This window comes from Trematomus bernacchii, unplaced genomic scaffold, assembly GCF_902827165.1.
Source record: "Trematomus bernacchii unplaced genomic scaffold, fTreBer1.1, whole genome shotgun sequence".
Taxonomy (NCBI): domain Eukaryota; kingdom Metazoa; phylum Chordata; class Actinopteri; order Perciformes; family Nototheniidae; genus Trematomus; species Trematomus bernacchii.
The window spans coordinates 4156179-4180706 of record NW_022987899.1 but is presented as its reverse complement, the minus strand read 5'-3'; the positions used below and the strand labels follow the sequence as shown (position 1 = coordinate 4180706).

At 40.3% G+C, this 24528-nt stretch overlaps 1 protein-coding gene across 3 annotated transcripts in view; it reads right to left on the bottom strand.

The window, feature by feature from the left end:
- Positions 1–764: 764 nt before the first annotated feature.
- dscamb (Down syndrome cell adhesion molecule b) overlaps positions 765–24528 on the bottom strand; it is a 148033-nt gene continuing 124269 nt past the window's right edge. For 2 of the 3 annotated variants that reach the window (XR_004554649.1, XR_004554650.1), the window contains exons 24-29: positions 24188–24286; positions 20765–20953; positions 19131–19421; positions 15646–15823; positions 14622–14652; positions 14266–14381 (exon numbers count right to left, since the gene is read on the bottom strand). Coding sequence is in view for 1 of the 3 variants with exons in the window: in XM_034114646.1 (XP_033970537.1) it covers positions 1530–2035; positions 9710–10012; positions 10492–10692; positions 13437–13586; positions 14266–14381; positions 14622–14652; positions 15646–15815; positions 19124–19421; positions 20765–20953; positions 24188–24286 (2063 nt within the window). In the remaining 2 variants the exon portion in view is untranslated. Of the gene's footprint in view, positions 2036–9709; positions 10013–10491; positions 10693–13436; positions 13587–14265; positions 14382–14621; positions 14653–15645; positions 15824–19123; positions 19422–20764; positions 20954–24187; positions 24287–24528 lie in introns of those variants that run through there. The other variant, XM_034114646.1, reaches the window with a different exon arrangement.

Here is a 24528-nt window from a genome sequence, read left to right as displayed (position 1 = left end):
ATCGGTTTCTGGCACTGAAACGTTTTCCCCGCTTAACTAAATTGAACAATCATATTAAATATTACTTACATGGTCTAGTTAAATACTTGATTCTGATTGATCAATTTGGATGTTTCGCTAGCAGAACGTTGCTAAGGAGAACAGAACGTTGCTAAGGAGGAATCTCTGATTAATGGACATCTGCAGTCATATCAATCCGCAGGAGGAAGTCCGGTCGGTTTAACAAATATTAATTTTTATCCATCAGAAAACATCATGGAATATTTTTTGAATACTTATTTTTATATTTTTAGAGAGCACTAAACTTTGGATTCATGGTGGCTAAATCACTCAATTAATCAATCAATCGATCTGTCATTTTAAGTTACGTTGATTCTGATTGATCAATTTGGAAATTCCAAGGTCTGCTATTTATCGCTAGCAGACCGTTGCTAAGGAGAACAGAACGTTGCTAAGGAGGAATCTCTGATTAATGGACATCTGCTTAACTAAATTGAACAATCGTATTAAATATGACTTATATATACACTGTGTTAAACCATTAACAATAGGGAAACAAGCCAAACAAATATTTGGAATATTGAATTACATTAAATCAAAATTGGGTTCGTAACCAAAGTTGATTTTATATAAAACACATGCCGGGTTTCTGCATGATTCCTTGAAATTAAAGTATTTAAATCCTGACAACAAGAATCACTGAGTTTTCTGAAGTGGAGAAAAAAGGTTTGTGTTGAATACGAATAAGAGTCAGATGTGTGCAAACATGACTAAGGACTTTATTAACCAAATCATTTCCCCCGTAATATCCACAAATAAAAGTGATCTCTTTATATATATTCACATTGTATAATTTCATAGTGTGACAAAAAAATTCTCTTTTTTTTTCATTTTTTTTTTGGATTTCCAGCCATTCCTATTAATTGTCATTTGTTCAGTCGCCATGCAGTCGTCGGAAAGGTTGAAAAACATTACGCTTGGTCAGCATTGGCGCTCGTCTCCTCTGTCGGCTCCTCGTGGTGCTAAAAACCCCCAAATCACAGATTCCATCACACTGCGACAATAAAATAAAAAATAAATTAAGAAAGCAACGATCTCCTGCAGAGTCCTCCTCCTCCCTCTCCCTTCTTCTTGTTTTTTTAAAAGATATTTTCTTTTTTTATATAATAGTAATAATAATAATAATGACTATAATTGTCCTTGATATAAATTCATAGGTAATTTTTTCTCTTTCTCAAATTTTAAATAAATCATTTTGGCAATTCTCATATGTCGTCACTTTAGAATAAAAGAATACTCGAGTAGAAAATAAAAGCTGTGAGAGAAAACTGATCAGGAGAGGAGCGAAGGAGCGAGAGATGAAAAGCAACAGAGAAGAGCGAGAGAGGAATGAAAGAAAAGAGTGAAAGAAAGAAAAGCATCCACTTCAGACGCATGTCGGAAACGGCTCTATGTACAACATGTTCTGTTGCGGTAAACTGTCTCCCTGTGTCTCTGTCTCCGTGTGCAGCAGTCCGTGTGGCCCAGTGTTATACCAGAGTGTAGGACTTGGCGTAGGGGTTGTTGCTCTGTTTCAGGTGTCCTCTGGAGTCCAGCAGGGACTCCTGGGAGGTGCTGAGCTTGGCAGCCTGTGCTTGGGCCAGGTCCCCCGAGGAGGGAGCGTCCGCCCGGACCTCCCCCCGCGCCTCCCCCCTCTCCCGGGCATCCCTGTGGGGGAGGGTGGAGGCGGTTCCTGGCTGCCACTGCTGCACCTCCCTGGGTGACGGCACTTCCATCGGGGTGGGCTCCATGGGCGGGAGCCTCTTCAGGGTGCGGCTCCTCTGGGGCTCCAGGCAGGTCTGGCCCATGGCTCCTCCTCCCACTCCTCTCGTCTCCCCCGATGTACCACTTCCTCCTCCTCCTCCTCCTCCCCCCCCTCCTCCTCCTCCTATGCTGCTGCCGCTGCTGCAGCTGACGCCTCCACCTCGAGGCGGCACGCCCCGGTTCAACAGGAAGTCCATACGGAGGTAAGGAGGCAGGTGGACCAGCTCTCCTGCTGCAGGACACAAAACAGGAGACAAAAGTGTTAAAGGGGCGTTATCCTGCTTTTTGGGGTTATCCCTTTCCTGTAGTGTTCTAGAGGTTTGTCGATGGTCTGTAAAGGCTAAAATCCCTGTGTCCCCCCCCAGCCTGAAACGCCTCCATTGGACTCCTTTGTTTACTTCCGGAACATAGTGACATCACTATATAAAAGTTGCGATTCTACTGGTTAGCGCTCCAACACATTATAAGTGATAGGTTAAGGGGCGGGACATCTATAAGTGGTTGACCAATCACAAGAGAGCCGGGCCAGGTAACCAATCAGAGCAGACTGGGCTCTGGTTTCAGACAGAGGGTGAAAAGAGGTGCTGCAGCACAGGCAGTATGAGAAAAATAAAGAGCTTTTTGAACATTAAAGCATGGAAACTGTGGAGGCACAAAAGTCTTTCAGCGGATATTAACAGACCTCTGAATAATCTAAAATATGAAATGTTCTATTTGCACAATTTAGCAAAAAAACAAAAAACAAACAGGCCTTGATACATTATTTAAAAGGCTTTGAAATAGGATTTTAAGACATATCCCATAAAGTGTGACTGCAAACTAAATATTGCCACTACAGTCTGCTGCTGAGTGATAATGGGGTCAGTTTGGACCCCTGATGATTTTCACCACTCGCCTCCACACACTCCCCGCTGTGTGAGTACGTGCTCCTAACAGCTCAGAGTTTCTCCACATACTCCATTTTATATTCCAGGGTTTAAATTAGCGGTATATATGGTTGAAAATCCATCTTTACCTCACACTCACACTGTAACATTTGCTCACCTCAGGGCTTTATGCGATTATGATTCACATAACTATTATCTGAATGTAATACCAATATCAATATCCCACCAAGTGTGAATCTATTTGACTTAATAGGAAAAATGTGCAGAACATAATGTAATAGGGATCTGAATATCACATCATTCACACATTCATTTCCTGGGAATGATACAAAGATTAAGTTATTGCGTTTTCTCACGGTGAAGAAGCAGAATGATGTCTATAAATCCTACAAAGAAATCTTGCATGAATTGTTAGTTATCAAATCCTTTCTCTGCAGCATGTTTGAGGGGAACAGCAGGAGATGAAGAAATTGAGTCTTATCAGGAAACTTGTAATCGCCTGTAGGTCAGATTGAATATCCTAACTAGGCGATAAAGCTCGATTATAGGCGGTCTCGTCAATCTTTAAGTAATTATCTGAATTGTTAGATCAGATGTAGTTAAAACTTTAACGCTTTGATTCTGTTCAGTGACTTTATGGTTTCTACTGCTATTGTATCTATTTCACTGATGGGAAATTCTGGTGTTAAAGACTCTCTTAAAGTGTAATTATAACTAATCCTAAAGTAATGAAATGTTTGGATGATGACAAATCCCATTAGAGGGGTTTTACAACATCACTCAGACACATTTCTCTGCTGAGTTGATATTATTTGAGTTATATAATTATTTATAACATGGCCTAGTTAAATACTTGATTCTGATTGATCAATTTGGAAATTCCAAGGTCTGCTATTTTTCGCTAGCAGACCGTTGCTAAGGAGAACAGAACGTTGCTAAGGTTGGCTGGAAAAGCTTCATAAGGCTTCATCTCGCCATCACTACTGTAGATGCTCCTAAAAAATGTAATCGAGTTTCATTAATTAAATCAAGTAAAATAATACAGTACTTCCTTGTTTCCTTCACTTGTATTGCAAACTAGTTATGTATGTTTCTACAAAAGGAGCTTTCTCTTTAATAGATGTTTCTTCACTACTTCATTGAGCTGTGGGAGGTCAGGTTTGAATTGTATTGGATCACCACAGTCACCCTTTCAGCGGTCTGACCCTTTGACCCCTTTCCTGTCAAACAGGTTTTTACAGGTCACATATTGTGTCTACTCATGTGTTCCTTAGTTAAGATATTCTCAGAAGTAGTATCTTTGTTACAAGTAAAAGACCTGCACTCCAAATTCTACTCATAACTTAATCCTCAAAATGAATCATAGCAACCAAACAAGAGGTCACGACAACAACTTGAATGCAGTTCAAAATAAATGAAGGTTGATATTCTTTTTTCTAAGTCGGTTTCTGGCACTGAAACGGTTTCCCTGCTTAAAGGTGGGGTAGGTAATTTTGGAGAAACCAGCTCGAGTTCGCTAGAATTTGAAAATACACAGCCGGAAGAAATCTGCCACTTCCTTACAGAGCCCCTCCTCCAACACACACGAACGCGCACATGACCAATGAGGGCACGAGATAAGTTTGTGCACAGATGGAAGGCTGACAGGCAGGTAGGCCATCCAGTTATTTTAGCCAGGCCGGCTAAAATGATTGGTCGTGCTTTTTACAGTATTACGGCTTCCACAGATGACATTTTTTTATGGATCTTTTTTCAAAGCACTTAAGATATTCATTGCTATTGGGATGTTAAGAGCATTCCATGGAATATAACAAAAAGTGTATCTCGAGCCGGTTTCTCAAACTTACCTACCCTACCTTTAACAAAATTGAACAATCGTATTAAATATTACTTACATGGCCTAGTTAAATACTTGATTCTGATTGATCAATTTGGAAATTCCAAGGTCTGCTATTTTTTGCTAGCAGACCGTTGCTAAGGAGAACAGAACGTTGCTAAGGAGGAATCTCTGATTAATGGACATCTGCAGTCATATCAATCCGCAGGAAGAAGTCCGGTCAATTTAACCTCCGCTGTGGATAACAAACATTAGTTTTTATCCATCAGGAAACACCATGGAATATTTTTGGAATAATTATTTTTATATTTTTTAGAGAGCACGAAACTTTGGATTCATGGTGGCTAAATCACTCAATCAATCAATCGATCTGTCATTTTAAGTTACGTTGCTGTCGCCGCAGTTCCAGCTGTTGGCGGGAAGCAATATGATATCATTTTTAAATCAATAAAATATCTAAAAACCAATATTGACAAGTGAAGTCGCTGGTTTATTTAGTATTCAGCTGTTTAATATTATTACTACAAATGGAACAGCGACAGGGTGAGTCCTTCTCCTGCACACTAGATCAACAAGTGTTTACAGGCCAACATGGTATCATTTAAAAATCAATTTTCAGCACGTGCTCTCTCACCCACAGGTGCCAAAGCTTTCAAATGCAGTCGACGCATGCAAAAATGTAAATACATACTGTATGAACGTGCACTCTCTGAGCGATAATGGCAGCGCTGACGTGCAACATGTGACCTTGGAGAATGGATTTCTGGGATCAGGAGGAGAATGAATAATTCACTGTGTTTTATAATAAGCCCTATTAGTGCCAGCGAAGATGATGAATGGCTCAGGGTGTTAATTGAATTAAATATAGATTTAAGTGTTTCTGTAGGAGCTCATTAGAAATGTAGCTTGGAAATTCATCAGCCAGTAAATTGCAGATTGCACAGTTAATGGGACAGACAGTATGTGTAACAGGAATGCAACATTTCGCCAAGCCATTAATCTGTTTAAGTGTCCGTTGCATCTTCAGCTGTAGTGATGTTTGATTGTTTGTTTTCATATTTCTATACTGTGTGCTTCATTAGTATTCAAACATTCTCCTGATGTTTGGATTTATCTGACAAGCGAACTATAGCTCTGTAATAACCAGCACAAGTTTAAGAGCTGACACACAAGCTGTAATGGGATCCAATAGATTTGTTTCTATTAAGAGCCGGAGAGGAATTAATAAATAAACTGTTACTCTCATAGCAGGTTTGTCAGGTGAGGCTGGTCACATGAAACGAGATGAGAGGGACGGCGATAATCGAGAAGCTGCCGGTGACCTCTCTGATGGAGGCGAGGTCGTCAGGTGTAACTGAGACAGAGACGGGGGTTGAAGCCGGGTCATGAACCTCCAGCGACTCAAACTTCCATACACTGTGTTACAGATATATATGCTGTGCTCTGTAGTTTAATGGACTACAAGCCAGTGGAAGAACAATCTAGTTAGCATTTTTATTATGACACTTAGCCACTTTTATATTTTAAGGCACATTATTTGTGTGTATTGTGTGTGAACTGTATGTTGTGCTTTTTTCCTTTTATCCATTTCACTGTAATCTTTTTTAAATGTATGATTATGTAATATGAAAAGTATCAAAAAGTTGATAACCGCAGTTTTTCCCTTTTATTATTTTATTTTATTTAGTTTTCAGATATATTTTAATACCAATTGTAATATGTCTGTTAAAAATAATCAAATGAATGCTGGCTGAATAAGCTGTTTCTTTTGTTGATGCACAAAAATTTGAATTTATTTAATTTAATGAATAATTGGCCAGGTCCTTATTAGGAAATATGGTGTGGATATATAATCCATGATTTTGAAATAAGGTGTAATAATGGCGTACTAGTTGTGTTTTGATGTATTTATTTGTTTCATTCAGAGTTAAAATGGAGGAAATAGTTCACAAGAAATTAACCGCCAACCTTTTCATATGCAAATTCGTACAATGACGATGAATATTGGTAAAAGCAGCTACTTATAGTACAAAGGCTTATTGTGTTTTAAGCCCTTTGAGATCCTGTGATTAAATGAGAACTTGTAAATCCAGCAGTCCCTTATTGTAACTGGGTACTTAAACATTATCAGAGTTGCTGCAGGCCTCTTAGAAAACCACATTCCCATAATTTTACACTTCATTGACTGTGGAGTCTGTGGAGTCAGCTGAAACACATTTCACAGAGCTAAGAAAGCTCAAACTGCTGGCTGTGTGCGAGCAGCTGGTCGGCTTAAAAAAACACATCAACAATGTTTTTGATAAATACTTTCACTGTCAGGAAGCTAGACACAGGTCTGCACTTCAAGTTTATATACTATTTCTAATTTAAGTTTTGAGAGACACCAATTTGGCCATAGATAGCTAGATATAATTAATAGAAATTAGGGGTGGGCGGATCGATCCCAAAATATCGATACTTCCAATATTACGTTACGTTTCAAAATATCGATACTAGAGCCTATAGGATCGATACTTTTATACTTTTTTCCCCCTCTTCTCTACTCGTCAATTTCATCAAAAACTATGTGCAGACGAACACAAGTATGTGCACTCTTTTCTTCTCTCTCCACTGCTGTCCTCCTCTCCTCGAGGCTCGCGCAGCGCGCTCCCTGCCTGAACGCCGATTATCAAGCTGACAGACAGCAGCCAGCAGGGCAGGACAGCAGGGCAGGACAGCAGGGCAGGACAGCAGCAGCCAGCGACTCGCGAGTGCGACACACACACACGCATGATGGCTGAGAGAAAGAGGAGCGTTGTGTGGAGCTATTTCACAACTGTCAATGAAAACTTAGTGAACTTTGATGTGTGCAAGAAGGCAGTTCGCTACTGTGGCCACTTTGTATTGTTATTGTTCATGTTTGCACTTTACATTTGCAAAAGTAAAACGTTTATTTGTCTATGAAAACTGTCCTGTCTTTAATCATGAAAATGAATTCAGATTTAGTCTATTTATGATGCATTCAGCTCAAAAATCATGTCATGCAGCTCTCCCCTATATGAAAGTACATAAGAAGCTTTTCATTTGAAAAAGTATCGGTATCGGTATCGGTATCGGCGATACTGGCCCTGAAATACTTGGCATCGGATCGAATCCAGATTTTGTGGTATCGCCCACCCCTAATAGAAATAGCTAAAATCACTAACTAGCTTTTTAGATAGGTAGCTAATGAAAGCAAGCTAACTAGATAGATATATAGAGAATGTTATCTAGGTAGCTTGTTTATTAGAAACCTTACGTTAGCTAGTTAGTTTGATAGATAGCTTATGTTTGCTAGCCAGCTTGTTAGTTAGATAGCTAACATTCGCTAGTTAGCTAGATAGCTAACATTTGCTAGTTTCATAGCTAAAAAGCATGGTCACAGGTTAACTGAATTCGGTCTCTAGGTCAACTAATTTGAATAAATGTCAACACTGTGGACCTTGTCTACCCTACTGGCAGTGAGAGTTATTATAAAACTGTTGACATGAGCTTCAGTAGGGAATCTGACCATGTTGTTTACAATGCTGCTAATGCTAAACCGGAAAAACTGACACTTATTCGATTGAAGAAGGGATTGGGAAAAGGTGCGAGGCTACATAAGGTGAATAAGAGTGCGACACATTTCTACTCGACAAGCAAGCAGGAAACTGTAGAAGCACAGCTTGATTCTTCTGCCTATAACATTTCCCCCCCAAAAGTAACTGATACCAGAGTCTAGCACTCAGCAACACCACCCCAGCCTAACAGTGTGTTATTACACTGAACTCCACTGTGGCGGTTAAGTGTTTTTTTGTACTGAGTGACAATAGCTGCAGATAAGATTGACAGATAGCCTTCAGTTGCCCTCTCTCCTGTGTGAACTGGTGACAAGTGTCTGCTGCTCTGTGCACAACCATAATGAGGCCTGAAACTTAAGGAGAAGATCTGATGGCCTCATCTGCTCTAACAGAGAGACCGGCAAGGTGTTAGCTTAACACCAAGGTTTAAAAATGTAATCCGTAATACTAGTTACCTGTAAAAGAAATCAGTAACCTGTATGGGATTTTTGTATCCTTAATACGTAATCCTGTTACACACAAACACACGGACCTATTTTTCTGGTCCAACAACCCTAGTAGCCCTAGACACTAAAACATGACAGCAGACAGGTTGATGGATGAGCTGTGTTCACGTGTGTGTCTGTTTGGACGTCTGAGCTCCAGTGTGTGGTCTGCAGCTCTGCCAGAACTCGTAATTGATCTGCAGCGCTGCCCCGAGGAGCAGAGGGTCACGTAAGGTAAGAACACCGCCTAAGAGGAGGACGAGGACACACTGCAGATGTGTGTGAGAGACTTTGGAGACAAAGCCTTTAAGTTGTTTGAAAGTAACATCATTTACCAGCAAGTTTCTTCTTGCAGTGAAAGGCATTCTTGGGGGCGAGTGGATGTTTAATTGTTTGCTTGCTGTCATTGTATAATGTGTTCCTGTTGCACTTTGGATAGCATTGTGATGAAATGTGCTATATAAATAAGCTTTATTTGCCTTACCGAGTGACAGCCAAAGGAGGCTTTAAAAAAAGGTGAAACCCTTATAATAAGTCTTGTGAATTGGGCAAGACACTTCACCTCAAATTGCTCCTGTAGGGATTGTCCACAGTACTGAATGTATGTAAGTCGCTTTGGATAAAAAGCGTCTAACAAGTGACATGTAATGTAATGTAATAAGAGCCCAGGTTTGAAAGATGATTAAGGTTGAATTAAAGTAGAAGTTTCCCATCAATAATGTTGTTTCTTAAGGTTTAATTGATGGGTTTGTGTAAACAGGGTAAAGAACTAGCACTACCTTTGAGTATGAAAAGTGCTCTTTAAATAAAGTTTTTCATCCAAAACTCTGCAGCTCTAGAACTAAGAGGTGAGAACACATTACTCCAGTCCTAGCCGCTCAGCATTGGCTTCCTGTTTACTTTAAGATTGATTTTAAGGTTCTCCTCCTGACATATAAGGCCCTTAATGGGCAAGGTCCAAGCTATATTATGAACTCCCTTGTAAGCTACAATGCCATTTTGTAGTTAACTGGAAATGTCTATGTGAAGCACCTTGAACTGCACTTATTGTATGAATGGTGCTATACAAACAAAGATTATTATTATTATTATTATTATAATTTAGGTAAACCTCCTCACCAGGTCTGTGGGCCTTGGGCACGGCCATGGTCATGACCCGACTGACGTCCTGAGGTTTGGGCGGCGAGGCGGTGAAGCGGCAGATGCCGGACTCGGACGGCGTGCTGGAGGCCACGCTGTCGGTGTAGTCGTTGGTCCCTGCTGTCATCTGCTCGGAGGAAGTGTCGGAGATGAAGCACTCGGTGATGGTGAACTTGGCGTGGCGGAGCTGCTCCTCCATCTTGGCGTGCTCGTAGGCTCTGGCAAGCTCCTCGTAGGTGGAGGACGCGCTCTCTGTGGAAACCATGCTGCTCCTCGCACGATCTGAGGAACACACACGGGACAGTACAGCTTACAAAGAAAACATCTAATCTGATCCTTTTACAACCAACACTATATGCTCAATCAATCAATCAAAGTTTATTTATACAGCCCAAATTTGATATTTGTCTCAGGGGGATTTATAGTTTGTACAGAATATGAATACGACACACATCTGACAAGGAAAAACTTCCAACAAAACCCCAAAGTTAATGGGAAGAAATTAAAGAAACTTTGGGTAGAGCAACATAGCAGGGATCCCTCTCCCAGGATGGACGATACATGTTGTGTGTAAATTAAAAAGACAATACATTTACAACATAGATAGTCCAAATGCTAGAAAAAAATCATTATGTGTCAATATATAAGAAGAAGGTAAAGATGGATCCAGGTGGATGTCAACAATCCTCTGGGTGCTCTTTTTAGTTTTTTTGTGTAATCCTGCTACCAATCCTCAATGGTTAGAAATGTGACCTGATTACCTGTGTCCTGTGAGGGGCTGACGCTGTAGCTGTCGCTCTCCTTGTCCACAGACCCGGTGGCTCGGGGCGTCGGCAGCCTCCAGTCGGTGGTCAGTGTGTGGGAGGAGCTGGTGGGGTGCGGCCGGTTCAGCGTCCACTGGCTGGCGTATCGGCTCCGCGTCGCGGCAGGACCGGCTTTGGCAGTGCGTCTGGCAGTGGGGTCTGGAGAGGAGGGAACAGAGAGCATCATTAGTGACAGAGATAATGACAGATACCCCATGTTTAAATATTATGATTATGAAGTACGACAATTACTTACACTTTTATAGGACTATCATTTGGAAAAAAGGTCAATTTGGATTATTTTGACTGATAATGCAGTGTGGATATGATTCACATTACTGGGGGAATGTAAAATGTTTGCATTAATTATTATTTTTAGTTGAATTCAGAATTTATTAAAAGATCATGGTGTGAATTTATTTAGCAAAGATCTGTAATAAACTTTGACCAACTGGCCACTAACCAGACTTTCCTGTATCTCAACCAAACGATTGTAGGATGGGTAACCTCTGCAACACCAAAATACTTAATTCTGAAAGGTATTTTTTTATTTTATCTGATTATTTGACAGGGACAGTGCAGATTAATAGACATTTCTGTTATTGTGCCAGAGTTAGAAAATAGCTATTGTTCATCTATTGTCCCTGGACAGATGTTGTAAAGTCGTCACCTTAAAAACAAATTCTATTTATAATAACAAGTTTATACAATCAGTAAAAAAATGCAACATCACAATACAGGAAATGCTAATAACTAAAAAACATAAATATTTCATAGCAAGAAGATAGCAACCGGTTAAAGCGGTACAGACAGAAAGAGGACTGTACAGTGCAATAATTGTTTGAGAAATTATTCCTTAAAGAAATATTTCGCTCCTTGTAATTTCAATATTGTAGTAGTCCGTTTTGCGATTTTAAATAAATCATTTGAACTACTCGTTTAATCAGGGACTCCAGCTTCTGATCTGTGAATACATTTGTTTTAGTGCTTGAATGAAACAGTAAATCCTTATTCTGTTCATACATCAGTGTTTACTGAGAGAGTGTAGCTGCTGTGCTGTGGTACAGATTTACAGTTCATCCCTTCACTGAACAGGACCATCCCTCAGCTCCCTGCGGTGACATTACCGTCCATCTTAAGATCTCACTGTCTCCGTATAGACATATAAATAGTATCATATTCAGCCTGACCCAGACAGGCGGCTGCTCTGTGCAGCGACGGGCCAAATAGATCCAGACCCTTTAGAAAAGCCTGGGGCTGGATCTGTGCAGAGAAGAATGGTGCTGGTAACTGTAGGAGGTCACTCAGTAATCCTATCAGCATGGTGGAGGGAGGAAGTGATGGAGGCGTCTGGCCATCAGCAGTCAGCACACTGGGTTCATACCCCACTGGCCAGGCTATAAAAAACAATCACTATATTGTGTTGTAATGCATGTGTGTGTGATATTGTTCTGTGCATTGTATATGTGTTTGTATAATACTGAGCCATGTGTGTGTGTGTGTGTGTGTGTGTGTGTGTGTGTGTGTGTGTGTGTGTGTGTGTGTGTGTGTGTGTGTGTGTGTGTGTGTGTGTGTGTGTGTGTGTGTGTGTGTGTGTCTCAGAAGGATGGCATCGTATTGGAAAAAGGACATTTTTTAAATACAAAAACGCTGCAAATACATAGCGTTGCAAGCAGCTCAAAACATAACGGAAAACAGGGGACACTTCAAAGCTGGGACTGGTGGCTTGTTGACGCTCTGGCCAAGTTGGCCAACTGTCACTGTTGTTGGAAACTTACCTAAAATGTAAGTTTTATCGGATTATTTTAACAATTTGATCACATTATTCCTTACGATATTAGGTTAGCTAACCCTGAACGTCGCCAAGCGCACCGGTCCCGGCTATATGCATCACTTTTTTAGTGTCCTCTGGTTTCCGTTTCTTGCAGCGCTTTTAGTCAACGCTGCGGATGTTTCGTCACGTTGGTGAAGATGTTTTTTTCATTTGCATGTGTTTTGGCACATTTGTGTTTTTATATTTACATCTGCAACATTCTTCTCCAAATGTAAGTGTTATGGGACGTTTGCACCTGTCAGCCAACGTACTGATGACCTGATATGTTTGCTTACGGTTGGTGGTGGCTGTTAAAAAACAGACCTAAAAAGCTTGGCATGTCAATAAAAAAGGCTCCTTTTTGGCTGATTGTTGAAGGGGTTTGCAACTTTACTTTAAAAGTAATGTTTAACATTCAGTAAGCAAAAGATAACCTGGTATTTGTCTCAGCCAATATGTAGGGGGAAATCTACTTTCTGCACTGTCTGCACAAAATAATTGCATTGCACTACTAATCTGTGTGTGTGTGTGTGTGTGTGTGTGTGTGTGTGTGTGGTGTGTGTGTGTGTGTGTGTGTGTGTGTGTGTGTGTGTGTGTGTGTGTGTGTGTGTGTGTGTTGCGTGTGTGTATGTGTGTGTGTGTGTGTGTGTGTGTGTGTGTGTGTGTGTGTGTGTGTGTGTGTGTGTGTGTGTGTGTGTGTATGTGAATGTGTGCTCTCAGGTCCAGCTGGCCAGGTGGAGCAGGGCATTCAGGTGAGGACGTGTCAAGAAGAGGCAGAGAGGTTGCTACTCTTCATCTGTTCTGCTTCAGTGCAGCTCGAGCAGCAGAAGCCCAGAGGCGTTTCTGCAGAGCGGCTGCTGTGTCTCCAGAAATCTCTCTTGATACACTAAGTTAAGACTTGTTAGAAAAACTCTCTATCTCTCATGTAGTTCAGATTAATGTGCAATAAAATGCCATGGGTGCTGAGAAACTTTTCTTAATCAAACAAAAAGACCACAAACATTTCCAACATTATGTTAGTAGCACAACAGTGGTATTGGTGTTAGTAGTAAAGTAATAAATGTTGGGCACTGACGGTGGTGGGACTCACTGGTTCCGGGCCTGGCGTCGGACACGTCCACCAGCGGCCCGGTGGCCTGGGACAGAGACTGATAGTGGACCGTGTGCGTCACCGTGGACGACTTCTGCTTGTTCGTGTCCCCGAAGTCATTGTCTGTCAACAGCACAGTGGACCTGTCATCTGAGACACACAGAGAAGAGGTTAGGAGAAGGAACAACAGGAAGTAAAGCAGAAAACACAAAACGTCAACACCATAACCTAACCGTGAACTTTCTAACTCAGCACTATCCTACTCACATACTTCACTGTATTCAATATGCATTACAACTCATATAATAATTCTGTATGGTCAATTTACGAACATTCTGTGGTCTGCTATTTTTCACTAGCAGACCGTTGCTAAGGAGGATGCTCTGATCAATGTGCAGTCATATCAATCTGCAGAAAGACCTCAACTAATTTGATCGTTTGCTGAAAAATATATTTGTTTTTATGTATCAGAAAACACTGTGAAATACCTTTTATACATTTATTTTTATATTTGTGGGGAGCAGGAAACTTTGGCTGGATGTCAGAGAAATCTACAGAAGATGACAAACAGGAAGTAAAAGTTTAAGGGAACAGCAGGAGAAGACAGACAGGAAGTAAACACTAAAGGGAACATGGTATGGGCTCTGGCAGTGTTTAAAGACTGATTCATGGAAAATAAAGTATCTACTGTAACATTAGTTACTCTTTGAACTTTCTGGTTTTGTCGTGCTTGTACTATACTATGTGCAATAACAATAAAGTGTAATCTAATTGAATCATAAGCATTAATAATATGGTACCCGATGCACATTATTTGTCAGGCTCTTACCGATTGTCTCCATGGTGTCCCGCTCCTCGATGAGCAGCTGGGCTCGGGGGATGTCGATGTGCATCCGTAACGTCTGCTGCTGCTTGTTCACCGTGTCTGGAGTGCGAGTGTTCTTGCTGAGGAGATTAATGAGAACATTTCATTACTTTTCAGCTGTGTTATTCTGCATTGTGTCGCAGAAATGCTAATTCAATTCCATTTAAGTTGATAAGTAGCTGTGAGAAGGCAAGAGCGTACCCTGAGTGCTGGATATTAGATATTTACTGATAGGTACTGTAACTCCGGGCTACATTGTGATTTATGTTCAACCCCTTAAAGAAAAATAGCGGGCACACATTAAAATTAAGCATACGTACCTCATCAGCATTTCTGCCAGGCTCTTGGCATCTGTGAAGTCAGCAAAGAGTTAGTGAATACCATACTAGTACTGTCTTTGCTGATAAGCTACAGCGGTGGAAATAATGTACAATCACAATTCAGCTTAGAAAAAGGCAACGAAGGCATGTTGAAGAGAAAATGAACAGGGCGGAGTTTGACCTGAACACAAAACTGCTGAAGTCTCTTGAATACTGAAGAAAAGTTTAGCCTCCATTTTGGTTTGACCAGTGGCGAGCCGTGACTTTTATACCTAGGCGCTCTGACCCACACCCCTTCCCTCGAAAAAAAAGAGTTATTACATCACAGCGTATACTTCAGCGGAATATCAAAACAACGGACCGGGGTGCAAAACGCATCAATGACAGCGACCCTCTACCACACAAAACAACACCTGTAAACCCAATTTGTGTTCTTTGAAATTGAAAATGATATTGCATTGTGTTTGTTACTTTCGTTGCAGTTGTATGTCTTAAGTGTAATTTGGCATGCTTTTATTTTGAAGGCGAGTTTACGCTGTTGACAGGAAGTTGTTGTTGCTATGGAAACAAGAAAAGTTTCACAGCGGGCGGAACTTGTCATAAAGTCCGCGATAATAAAACCCACCCATTTAGAGGGAAGATATGATTGGTCAATTGTACTGTCACTTGACATTACTCTCTCATTGAGTTACTATAGCTGGCCCTCTGTGAATTTACAGCAGGACCACCAATCAGCTCCTATCTTCACCTCGCAGAGACGAGCTTCTTTCATTTAACCCTTCACATTCAAACAGAAACTGAATAGGCAGATTCGAAGGATTTATTTCTTTGGAAATGTTATTTTAAATACAATTAAATCAAGTTATTTTGGTAAAACTAATGAAAGATATAACTAAAAAAAACATTAAAAAAATATATATTATTATTCTGGCTGTGATGCAGCACCTGTTTTCTTTTTGTTACTTAAAGTGGAATTTTTCAGTTTTCTCATACAATATAATATGTACTTTGATCTTGGACCCACCTCTGAGCCTCTTGAGCCTCTGCTCCCTCCGCCTCCTCTTCAGCACCATGAGCATGATGAAGACGAGCACGACCACCACCAGGACAGACGTGATGGTGACCACCATCTTAAGACCGCCGCTACCCGACATGTTGTCTGAGATGGGGTCTCCTGTTTTCAGCAGGGGGGGGGATGGTACCTGGGTAATAAATATATAATCAGACATTCATGAGGAGACTCCAACAGCATCTTCATCATCTGGAGTTTATTCTTCTTTTTGTCTACTTGGAAGATATGGAGTGACATAGTATTTTTTTTATGTGCAACATTTGTTCAGATCTACTGCTTTGCTTATTCTATGCAACACCAAATACTATTATGCATGCATCAACATAAACACTGTTAAAACAACTGTAAGTCAAACATATTTATAGGGAGAAACATCCTTAATGCAATGACATTTGAATATTGATTTTCCACACGCATGATTTTAATGTACAGAAGGAGGAAATCCCTCAGGCTGTATTTATTCTAGTTGATGTACACAATTAAAGAAGCAGTTGTGGCTGCAGTAAACATACAAGTATTTCAGTTATTTGATTTGCCACTAACTGAAGTGTTAGTAGGCATCTACAGTATGCATTCATTTTAAACAGGGCTGCAGCACACACTGTGTTAATGGTAAGAAGGGCAAATACACTCCATACAGTACAGAAGGATAAACACATGTTTTTAAGTACTGTACTGAAGTTCAATTTTGAAGTGCTTGTTTTTTTACTTTCTATGTCTATTGTATGCTACTCTAAACTTCTACTCCACTGCATTTTAGCAGACAATATTGTACATTTTACTCCACTACATTAATCTGACAGTTTTTTACAGATTCAGATTATTAGCTCAATTTATAAATCAACAATAAACATATTATTATAAGTTCAGATATCCAGCAGCAGTTTATAAAGTGAATAGCATTTGCTCCACCTTTACCAGCTGTGATGTCATAATCGAGTCATTTCATATATATATACTGTATATATCAGGGGTCTCAAACTCAAGGCCCAATACGTTTAATATACGGTTACATGCCACTTTACAGAAGCAGGTTGCCCATAAACTACATGTCCCACAATGCATCTCGTTTTGTGACATGCGCACTGAAGAGACTTATTTGCCCTGGACTTCTGCTTTCAGACGTAGTTAATTACTAAGTTATTATCCTATCCAATAATAATCCAATTCAGAGGCAATAATGTAATATAATACATTATTTTATATATATATTATATATTTATAAAGTTACAACCGGCCCTTTGAGTGCAACCTTCATGCGAATGTGGCCTGCGATGAAATTGAGTTTGACACCCCTGGTATATATGATATTGATATGTGCGTTTAGGCATAACACGTACTTTGACTTTAGGTACTTTAGTCATGAAGACCATTAAATATATACAAACGTTACATAACTATGGTTTATCTATTATATGCAAAAGTCCTGGATTCCAAATGTTACTTCAGTAGCAGTACAGAAGAATGCTTTCCCCTCTGCAATTTCACTTTGCAATGTTTTCTTTATCCTAAGATATTATAGAAAAGACTGTGGCTAATCAAAGCATGGGCACCAGGTTTAGAGACTGCTTATAGTCTGCTGGGATAAGCTATGAACACACACACACACACACACACACACACACACACACACACACACACACACACACACACACACACACACACACACACACACACACACACACACACACACACACACACACACACACACACACACACACACACACACACACACACACACACACACACACACACACAGCTTACTCGTCACAGCAAAACCCTTCAAAGGAAATGAAAGAATAGTGTGGAGTGTACCACAGAGCCTTCATAACCTCCTCTCCTTACAGCTTAGACACTCCCTTTGTGTGTGTCTGACACAATCTGCAGACACATAAAGCCGCACACTGGCCGTGGAGAATCTGAAGACTGTCCCTGTTTTCTTACTCAGCTTATCGGCACAATACCTGTCAATCTGCTCAAAGGCTGACAAAACTCTCCTAACAACAAATCATTTCAAAGCCCACACTGAAGGCAGAGAGTGGCACTTCATGTTGAACAGTTGCATACATGGTGCTGTTAGAGTCATAACAAAGCTAATGAGAAATAAGAGTGCAAATTAATGCGCAAATTAAGGCCCCGCTCACACGGGACCGTTTACGTTTATGCACAGTATGCGTATTCAAAAAAGTCTTCCGTTCACATGCATTTGTTTCATTTAACGTGTCTGTTCAAACGAGGCCGCTGGAAACGCTGTAGTACATATGCTGGGACTGTAAGTGGCGCTGTAACTTCCGCCAAAATACACCAAAAGCCGCGAAGAAGAGCAACCGAGCAGCCCCGCTGCAATGTTGCCATGGCTACCCTTCTGTTTAAGCCCTGAAACTGAAACTGAAACTGAAAGAAACTGAAAGAAACCGAATCTGTGGATATTGCATCCCCCAAGAAGCACGTCTCCGTGGAGAGGACGCGCTCAGAAAGAGAGATATTCTCTACAAACACCGGGTGAGATCCTCCTTTGTCAATATAATGGATCAATGCATGAAATCTGACTCTGTTTATTTTGTTTAAGGAGTATATTGGGCGTTAACAATTCTGGTTTGCCTTTTATAATATTATTTCATTCAAGAACCCCTTGTGCGTTTAATTAACACAGCTATTTTTGATAGTTGCTACAGCAGTGAGCAGGAGAGGCGGGGCTATCGCTATTTTTTCAGGAAATATTCGTATCGAGGTGATTACACGGACTCGGTTGACCCCCCAGAGCGTTTCGTTTGCAAATCTATCCACCTTGGGACCCGTTATTGTTTGTGGGGTCAGTTTCTATCGGCCTCGTGTAAATAATAGGGCTATACGCACGCGAAACTATGCAGATACAAGCAGTTTTCTCCTCGTGTAAACGGCGCCTAAGAGACTCTTTTCCTTGTTTTTTACACTTTTTTCTTGTATCATATAATTCCTGTTATTTTAGGATTTTTGATTTGATGTGATTTATTTCGAACGTATAAAACAATGATAAAACAAAAAATTATAATAATAATGAAATTAAACATGAGAATTCTGATACTGTACAAACTTAAGCAGTATCAAATTGATAAAAAAAATATTATTGACTTACAAATTATATATAAACAAATTATCTACCTAATTACACATCTGAAAAGGGGTGGGAAGAAGTTTAGACTCAATTTAATCCCACCCCTTCTCCCAAAAACAAAATTATAAAACATATATTTTTTTTTTCTTTGAACAAAATGTAACCCTAACCCTACATTTACGATTATAAATAGATTATATCATTATCGTTATGAGTTAACTAACTAGACAAATGACCCTGAGTTTTACCCCCCTGAGTTGCTACTTAAAGTTCTCCTCCACTCTGATGCAGTGATCCTGGTAATCAGTGCAGCTCTGTGACAATCTGTTTAATCCAAACTCACTTCCATCAGCGTTGAGAGTAGCGAAGGTGATCCTCTTTTCCGCTGAGCCGGCGCTGTTGGTGACCTTCATCTGCAGCTCGTACCAGGTGGCCTCCTGCAGGTCGTACAGGACGTAGCTCTTGGTGAGCGAGGTGCGCTGCGCCGTGGTCCAGGTGGCCAGGTCCACGGCGCGGTACTCCAGGATGAAGGAGGTGATCGGACAGCCGCCGTTGTTCCAGCCCACCAGATTGAGCCGGGCCCGGGTGGAGTTAATGCTGGTGAAGAGTTCATGATCTTTGGCAAACTGCGGCTCTGAGGAGGAGATAGAGACAGTGTTGTAGTGAGCTTTTATTTTATATAGAAGTGCTCTGTTAGATGGGTGCAGTAATGAGTCATGAAACCCTGAAAGTATTTACCACTTCCTGTTCCTTGGTCTTGAAGTCAATAGAGTGCCACAGTGACGCGTCCTAAAACCCGGAAGTAAGCTGCGCATGGGTTCCTTCGACAAAAAAGCAATGCAATTTCTCCATAGGATCATAAATCGATCGTTCATACATCTATCGAATAGACACGTGGAGGCGTGTGGCGCAGTGGATAGAGCCTTGGTGTTGGGATCAGAGGGTCACAGGTTCAAACCCCACTGCAGTCAGCATGTTGTTGTGTCCCTGGGCAAGACACTTCACCCCAAATTGGTCCTGTGGGGATTGTCCACAGTATTGAGTATGTAAGTCGCTTTGGATAAAAGCGTCTAACAAGTGGCATGTAATGTAATTTATGATTCGAAAATTATAAAAGTAGGGTAGACATGTGGAGATTATCCGACTGAACAAAACGTGATCCGTCTCTTAAATGTGTGTCAACCAGAGACCTTATTTCGAGGTATTTTCCAAAATCCTATGGAGAAATTGCATTGCTTTTTTGTCGAAGGAACCCATGCGCAACTTACTTCCGGGTTTTAGGACGCGTCACTGTGGCACTCTATGGCTTTTTGAATGTGTTTTTGTTTACCCTGAAATAAGGTATGTGGTTAACACAAGCTGAAGACATTTTAACGTTTTGTTCTACGACATAAAATACGTCAGTAAATACCCCACTGGTGGATTTAAAAACGACGGTTGCTAACAAGTGTCACCCTCTATGGGTCACACTGATGTCTGTCTTTCCAGGACCATTTCCTTGTAGCTGTGAAAACTCCACATTTCTACTAAACTCCTGGATTAAGTGGATTTGGAACGTTCCACCACCGACAAGAGGAACAAGCCACTTGTAAAACTTGTAGAAGATGATCATCATTTCACAGTTTAAGATCAAACTTCGGCAAAATGTCTCAGTGGACCAAAATAAAAGCTGTTTGTGGCCATAAAGAGAGTCACAAATAAATGAATAGTAGCAAGAAGGAATGTGTGTCGCAGAGGAAAAGAATATTTTCCCTCCTGAAATGTGCCACTATTTATTGGGTTTTAAAAGTGTTTGAGTTATGAGTTTTTAGGATCAATAAAAACTGTCAATACATTTCTGTGCCTGAGAAAAAAAAATATTCCCTCACCGAATTGTATCTGTAATTTGAGAAAATTGCAATATATGTTTGCATGACTGCCATGAATGAATGGTAGATGTGATCACAGCTCTGCATTGAGACAAATTCAGCTCCCTACCTTTCCCATGGGTCTTTGCTTCAATGATCTCACTGATGTGCCCCGGCCCCACTGCATTCTGGGCCGTCAGGGTGAATTTATACCAGGTGCCGCACTTCAGGTTCTCCAGGCGGTACGAGCGCTCGCTGGGGCTGATGGGAAAACTGCCCCACTGCTCGCTGTTGTCCTCTGAGTACTGCAGGATGTAGCCTGGGACAGAAGATTTGAATGTCAACTCATTAGACAGGAAAGCATACTTATAAATAAAAATGATGTCTTGGCATGTACGTAGGTGTAGTACGGGTTGTATCATTATTTTTCTACTTGTCTGTGCCTGTTAATTTTTATGCTTTTATGTCTGGTGTGTGCTTAGGGGTTTGTTTAAATGTGCTTTTAATTGTGCTGCAATTTAGCATCAATTGTGCTTATGTGTTTGATTTGTTTGGTGTGGTTTCCATTAGATTTTGTATTTGTTTACCTCAAAGAATTGAATGAAAGTAGGATGTTATCTTTTAAAGGGGGCTATATAATGCTAAATACAAATACAAACACTTTTATAACACACTACAGGAAAGGGCAAACCCCCAAAAGCACCATTGGGCTTCTTAAATGCCATCAACCTGCAGTTCAAAATAACCTTTATACTGTAGTTCAATCTGGCACATTTACAAGATGGACTCAAGGCTCATGTTTATTAATATGCATTGTCCCTTCTTATATAAACAAATGTAAATAATTGCACAAGTCTATTATTGCCTCTGCAGATACTTCTTTATGAATGCATGTATCATTTTGAACACCTTTTTAAAATAATTTTTCAATGTGAGACATTTAGTTTAGACTAAAATGAGACTAAGAACAATCATACAAATCTGTAGCCACTGTGAAACTGTAATTCAGCAGGATATAAAAGTGTTGGCTGTAAAATGGAGAGATAACTTTGCTATTCTTAGATCCTGTGGGAGTCACCAAGGAACATGTATTATTGCCTTAATATATCAGTGTGTTTCATGTCTCTAAAACATACTGATCATGTATCATTTTTATTGTAGAAGATGTTATAGTATTCAGTTTGTTAATGGCTTTCTGGAACTTGGCAAAAAATATGACTTGCACGAACTATGTCTGACAAACATTCCTTTTCCTCCATCAGAAAACACAGTGGAATACTTTTTGAATATCTATTTTGATATTTGTGGAGAAACTTTGTATTCATGTTGGCTGAACTGTCCCCAGTAAAGCAAAGACAGATAGAACAAGAGAAGGAAAGACGTCAGAGAAATCACAAGAAGAAGACAGACAGGAAGTAAACACTAAAGGGAACAACAGAAGAAGACAGACTATTAGACAGAACGGACTATTTTTTCAGAAGCAACACGATCACTTTTAAATCAATATTGTGAGTCAAGTCGTTAGTTATTTAATATGTAGAGGTGAAACACTGATCACCCTCTTGGCGTTTTATTTTTTTCATTATTGACCAAGCACATTATCCCTTACTTAGTTTTACGACTAAAGTTTTGGACCAGCATCGCCTTCCCTACAAGCCCGGCTATAAATAGACGTTGTGTAGGCGTAGGTGTATTTATTTTGTTGATGGATGACGCTGTGAGCAGGGAAGCAAAACAAATATCACACAAAAGGCTTCATGAAGAGCTTTTACAGTGACTGCAGCTCTAACACACCAGCAGATGTGATAAATCACCACAAATAGTCTCAGTGTGATTGCGCTTTCTTTAAGATGGAGCGCTTTAATCTCACCCTTAAACAGACCTAATCTTCCCTGCTGCTTTTTAATCTACCTTTTAGCACTTGAGTATTCTGCTCCAACCACCACGTAATGAGAAACAGGATGTTAGACCAGAGGAAAGGAGGGGGGGGGGCACTGGGATCTGAAGGGAGGTGATTATTTTGATATAAAGGATAATGCATGTCGTAGAAGCACGTTTGTGTACTTGTACATCACATTAGGTTGTGATTAAATTGTTAACTGCAATGATGGATGACAGTGAGTTTCCTTAAAGGGGACCTATCATGCAAAATGCACTTTTGTACTTTTGGTATTTTGAAAACAGAAACGTATAAATATACCTTATTTTATGGCCCTACAATATATCATTTAAATATAGCATGATAGGTCCACTTTAAGTAAAAGTAGAATGTCCTCAGAATACTACATGCAAGTGAAAGTCCTCCAAGTACAGAAGTATTACCATCGAAATGTACTTAAAGGAGAAAAGGACTCGGTATGCAGGATGGCTCTTTTTAAAGTATCATTGTATTACATGATAATATTATTCTGTTTCATTACTGAACAATTGAGGGAATTTTTATTTAATAGTTTGTCAATGCAATATACACTTATATGTACAGTGGCCGACACGTGCAAACCACAAGGGCCCAAACATTTTCAATTAGGAGAAACGTGCTGCAGTTTCAGAAACAATGCAAATATAAAAGCAAGGAGCTTAGATCAGAACGCAAACCAGGGGACACTAAAAAGTGACGCACACAGCTGGGACCGGAGAGCTTGTTGACGTTCGGGGATTATTGAATTGTTTACATATAAACTGTCACCGTTGTTAGAAACCTACTTAAAATGTTTTAACAGCTTATTTTAAAGTGCACCTATCATGCTATTTTTAGGCAATAGCATAGGTCTCAGATATATAAAAATATATAAAAAACATGTCTATGAAGTGTTTTGCTCAAAATACCAAACAGATCACCCATTCTAGCCATGCCTCATATCAGTCTATTTCACTTCCTGTTAAAAAAAGGAGGGGGCTGAGCTCACGCGGGACCCGGCAGCTACTGTCTAAACTAAATACTGCCGTGATGAAACGCCATATCATGGATTATCATGGATTATTTCTGAAACAGTATGGAGCTCAAAGGCTTTCTCTCTTGCCGGTTATACCACAAGGTGAGTTCCTTATTATTTCCTGCTTCTTCACACACATGCTCTCCAGGTTAGCTCTGAGTGTTAGCGATGCTAATGTAAACATGCACCGACCATATTACGTCCAAAACAGTCAAGCATTGTTTCTGATAGCAACGTTTCTCATAGGGCCGTGGGTGTAAAGCCAGCCTACATTTCCGATATTACGTCATATCGGACGCAAATCTGGATCAGCTCTGTTGTAGCCCCGTTTTTAGAGATTTGGGTACGGAGGAAAAGAGAGAGGGTTTTATTTTCTGATGCTGCGTGAGTTCCCCGACACACCGGGGACACATATTTATGTATAAAAGACATCAAAAAGTGCATTTTGCATGATAGGTCCCCTTTAACAACGGATCACACGATTCATTTTGATGTTATGGAAGATCTGCTGTAAGCTAGCTAGCTAACGTTGCTAACCTATTCATTTCAAATATACTGACATAACATTTACAATTATGAAACAGACTAACTCTACCAAACTATCTCTGTGTGTCTCTCACCTCTGATGGAGCTTCCTCCGTTGTCTCCAGGTATCCATGACAACGTGATTGATGTGGTGGTTGTCTTGGTAACAGTGAGGCGTGGCTGGTCAGGAGGCACTGAGGAAAAACAAAGATAACTTTCTGGTTAAAATTTAGATTTAAACCGCCTAATTTTTCTGCTTTTCTATCCATAACAAACAATATGGTGAGTACAGTTTGGAAACACTCAGTGACATTTGTTCAGGGTGTTTGTTCACTGTGTTTTATTTTTACTTTTGGTAGCTAAATTAATGTTTTGGGGGCAGAAAAACCTTTGTGCTCTGAAGTCTTTGGGGCCAACAGATAGAATTGAATACAGT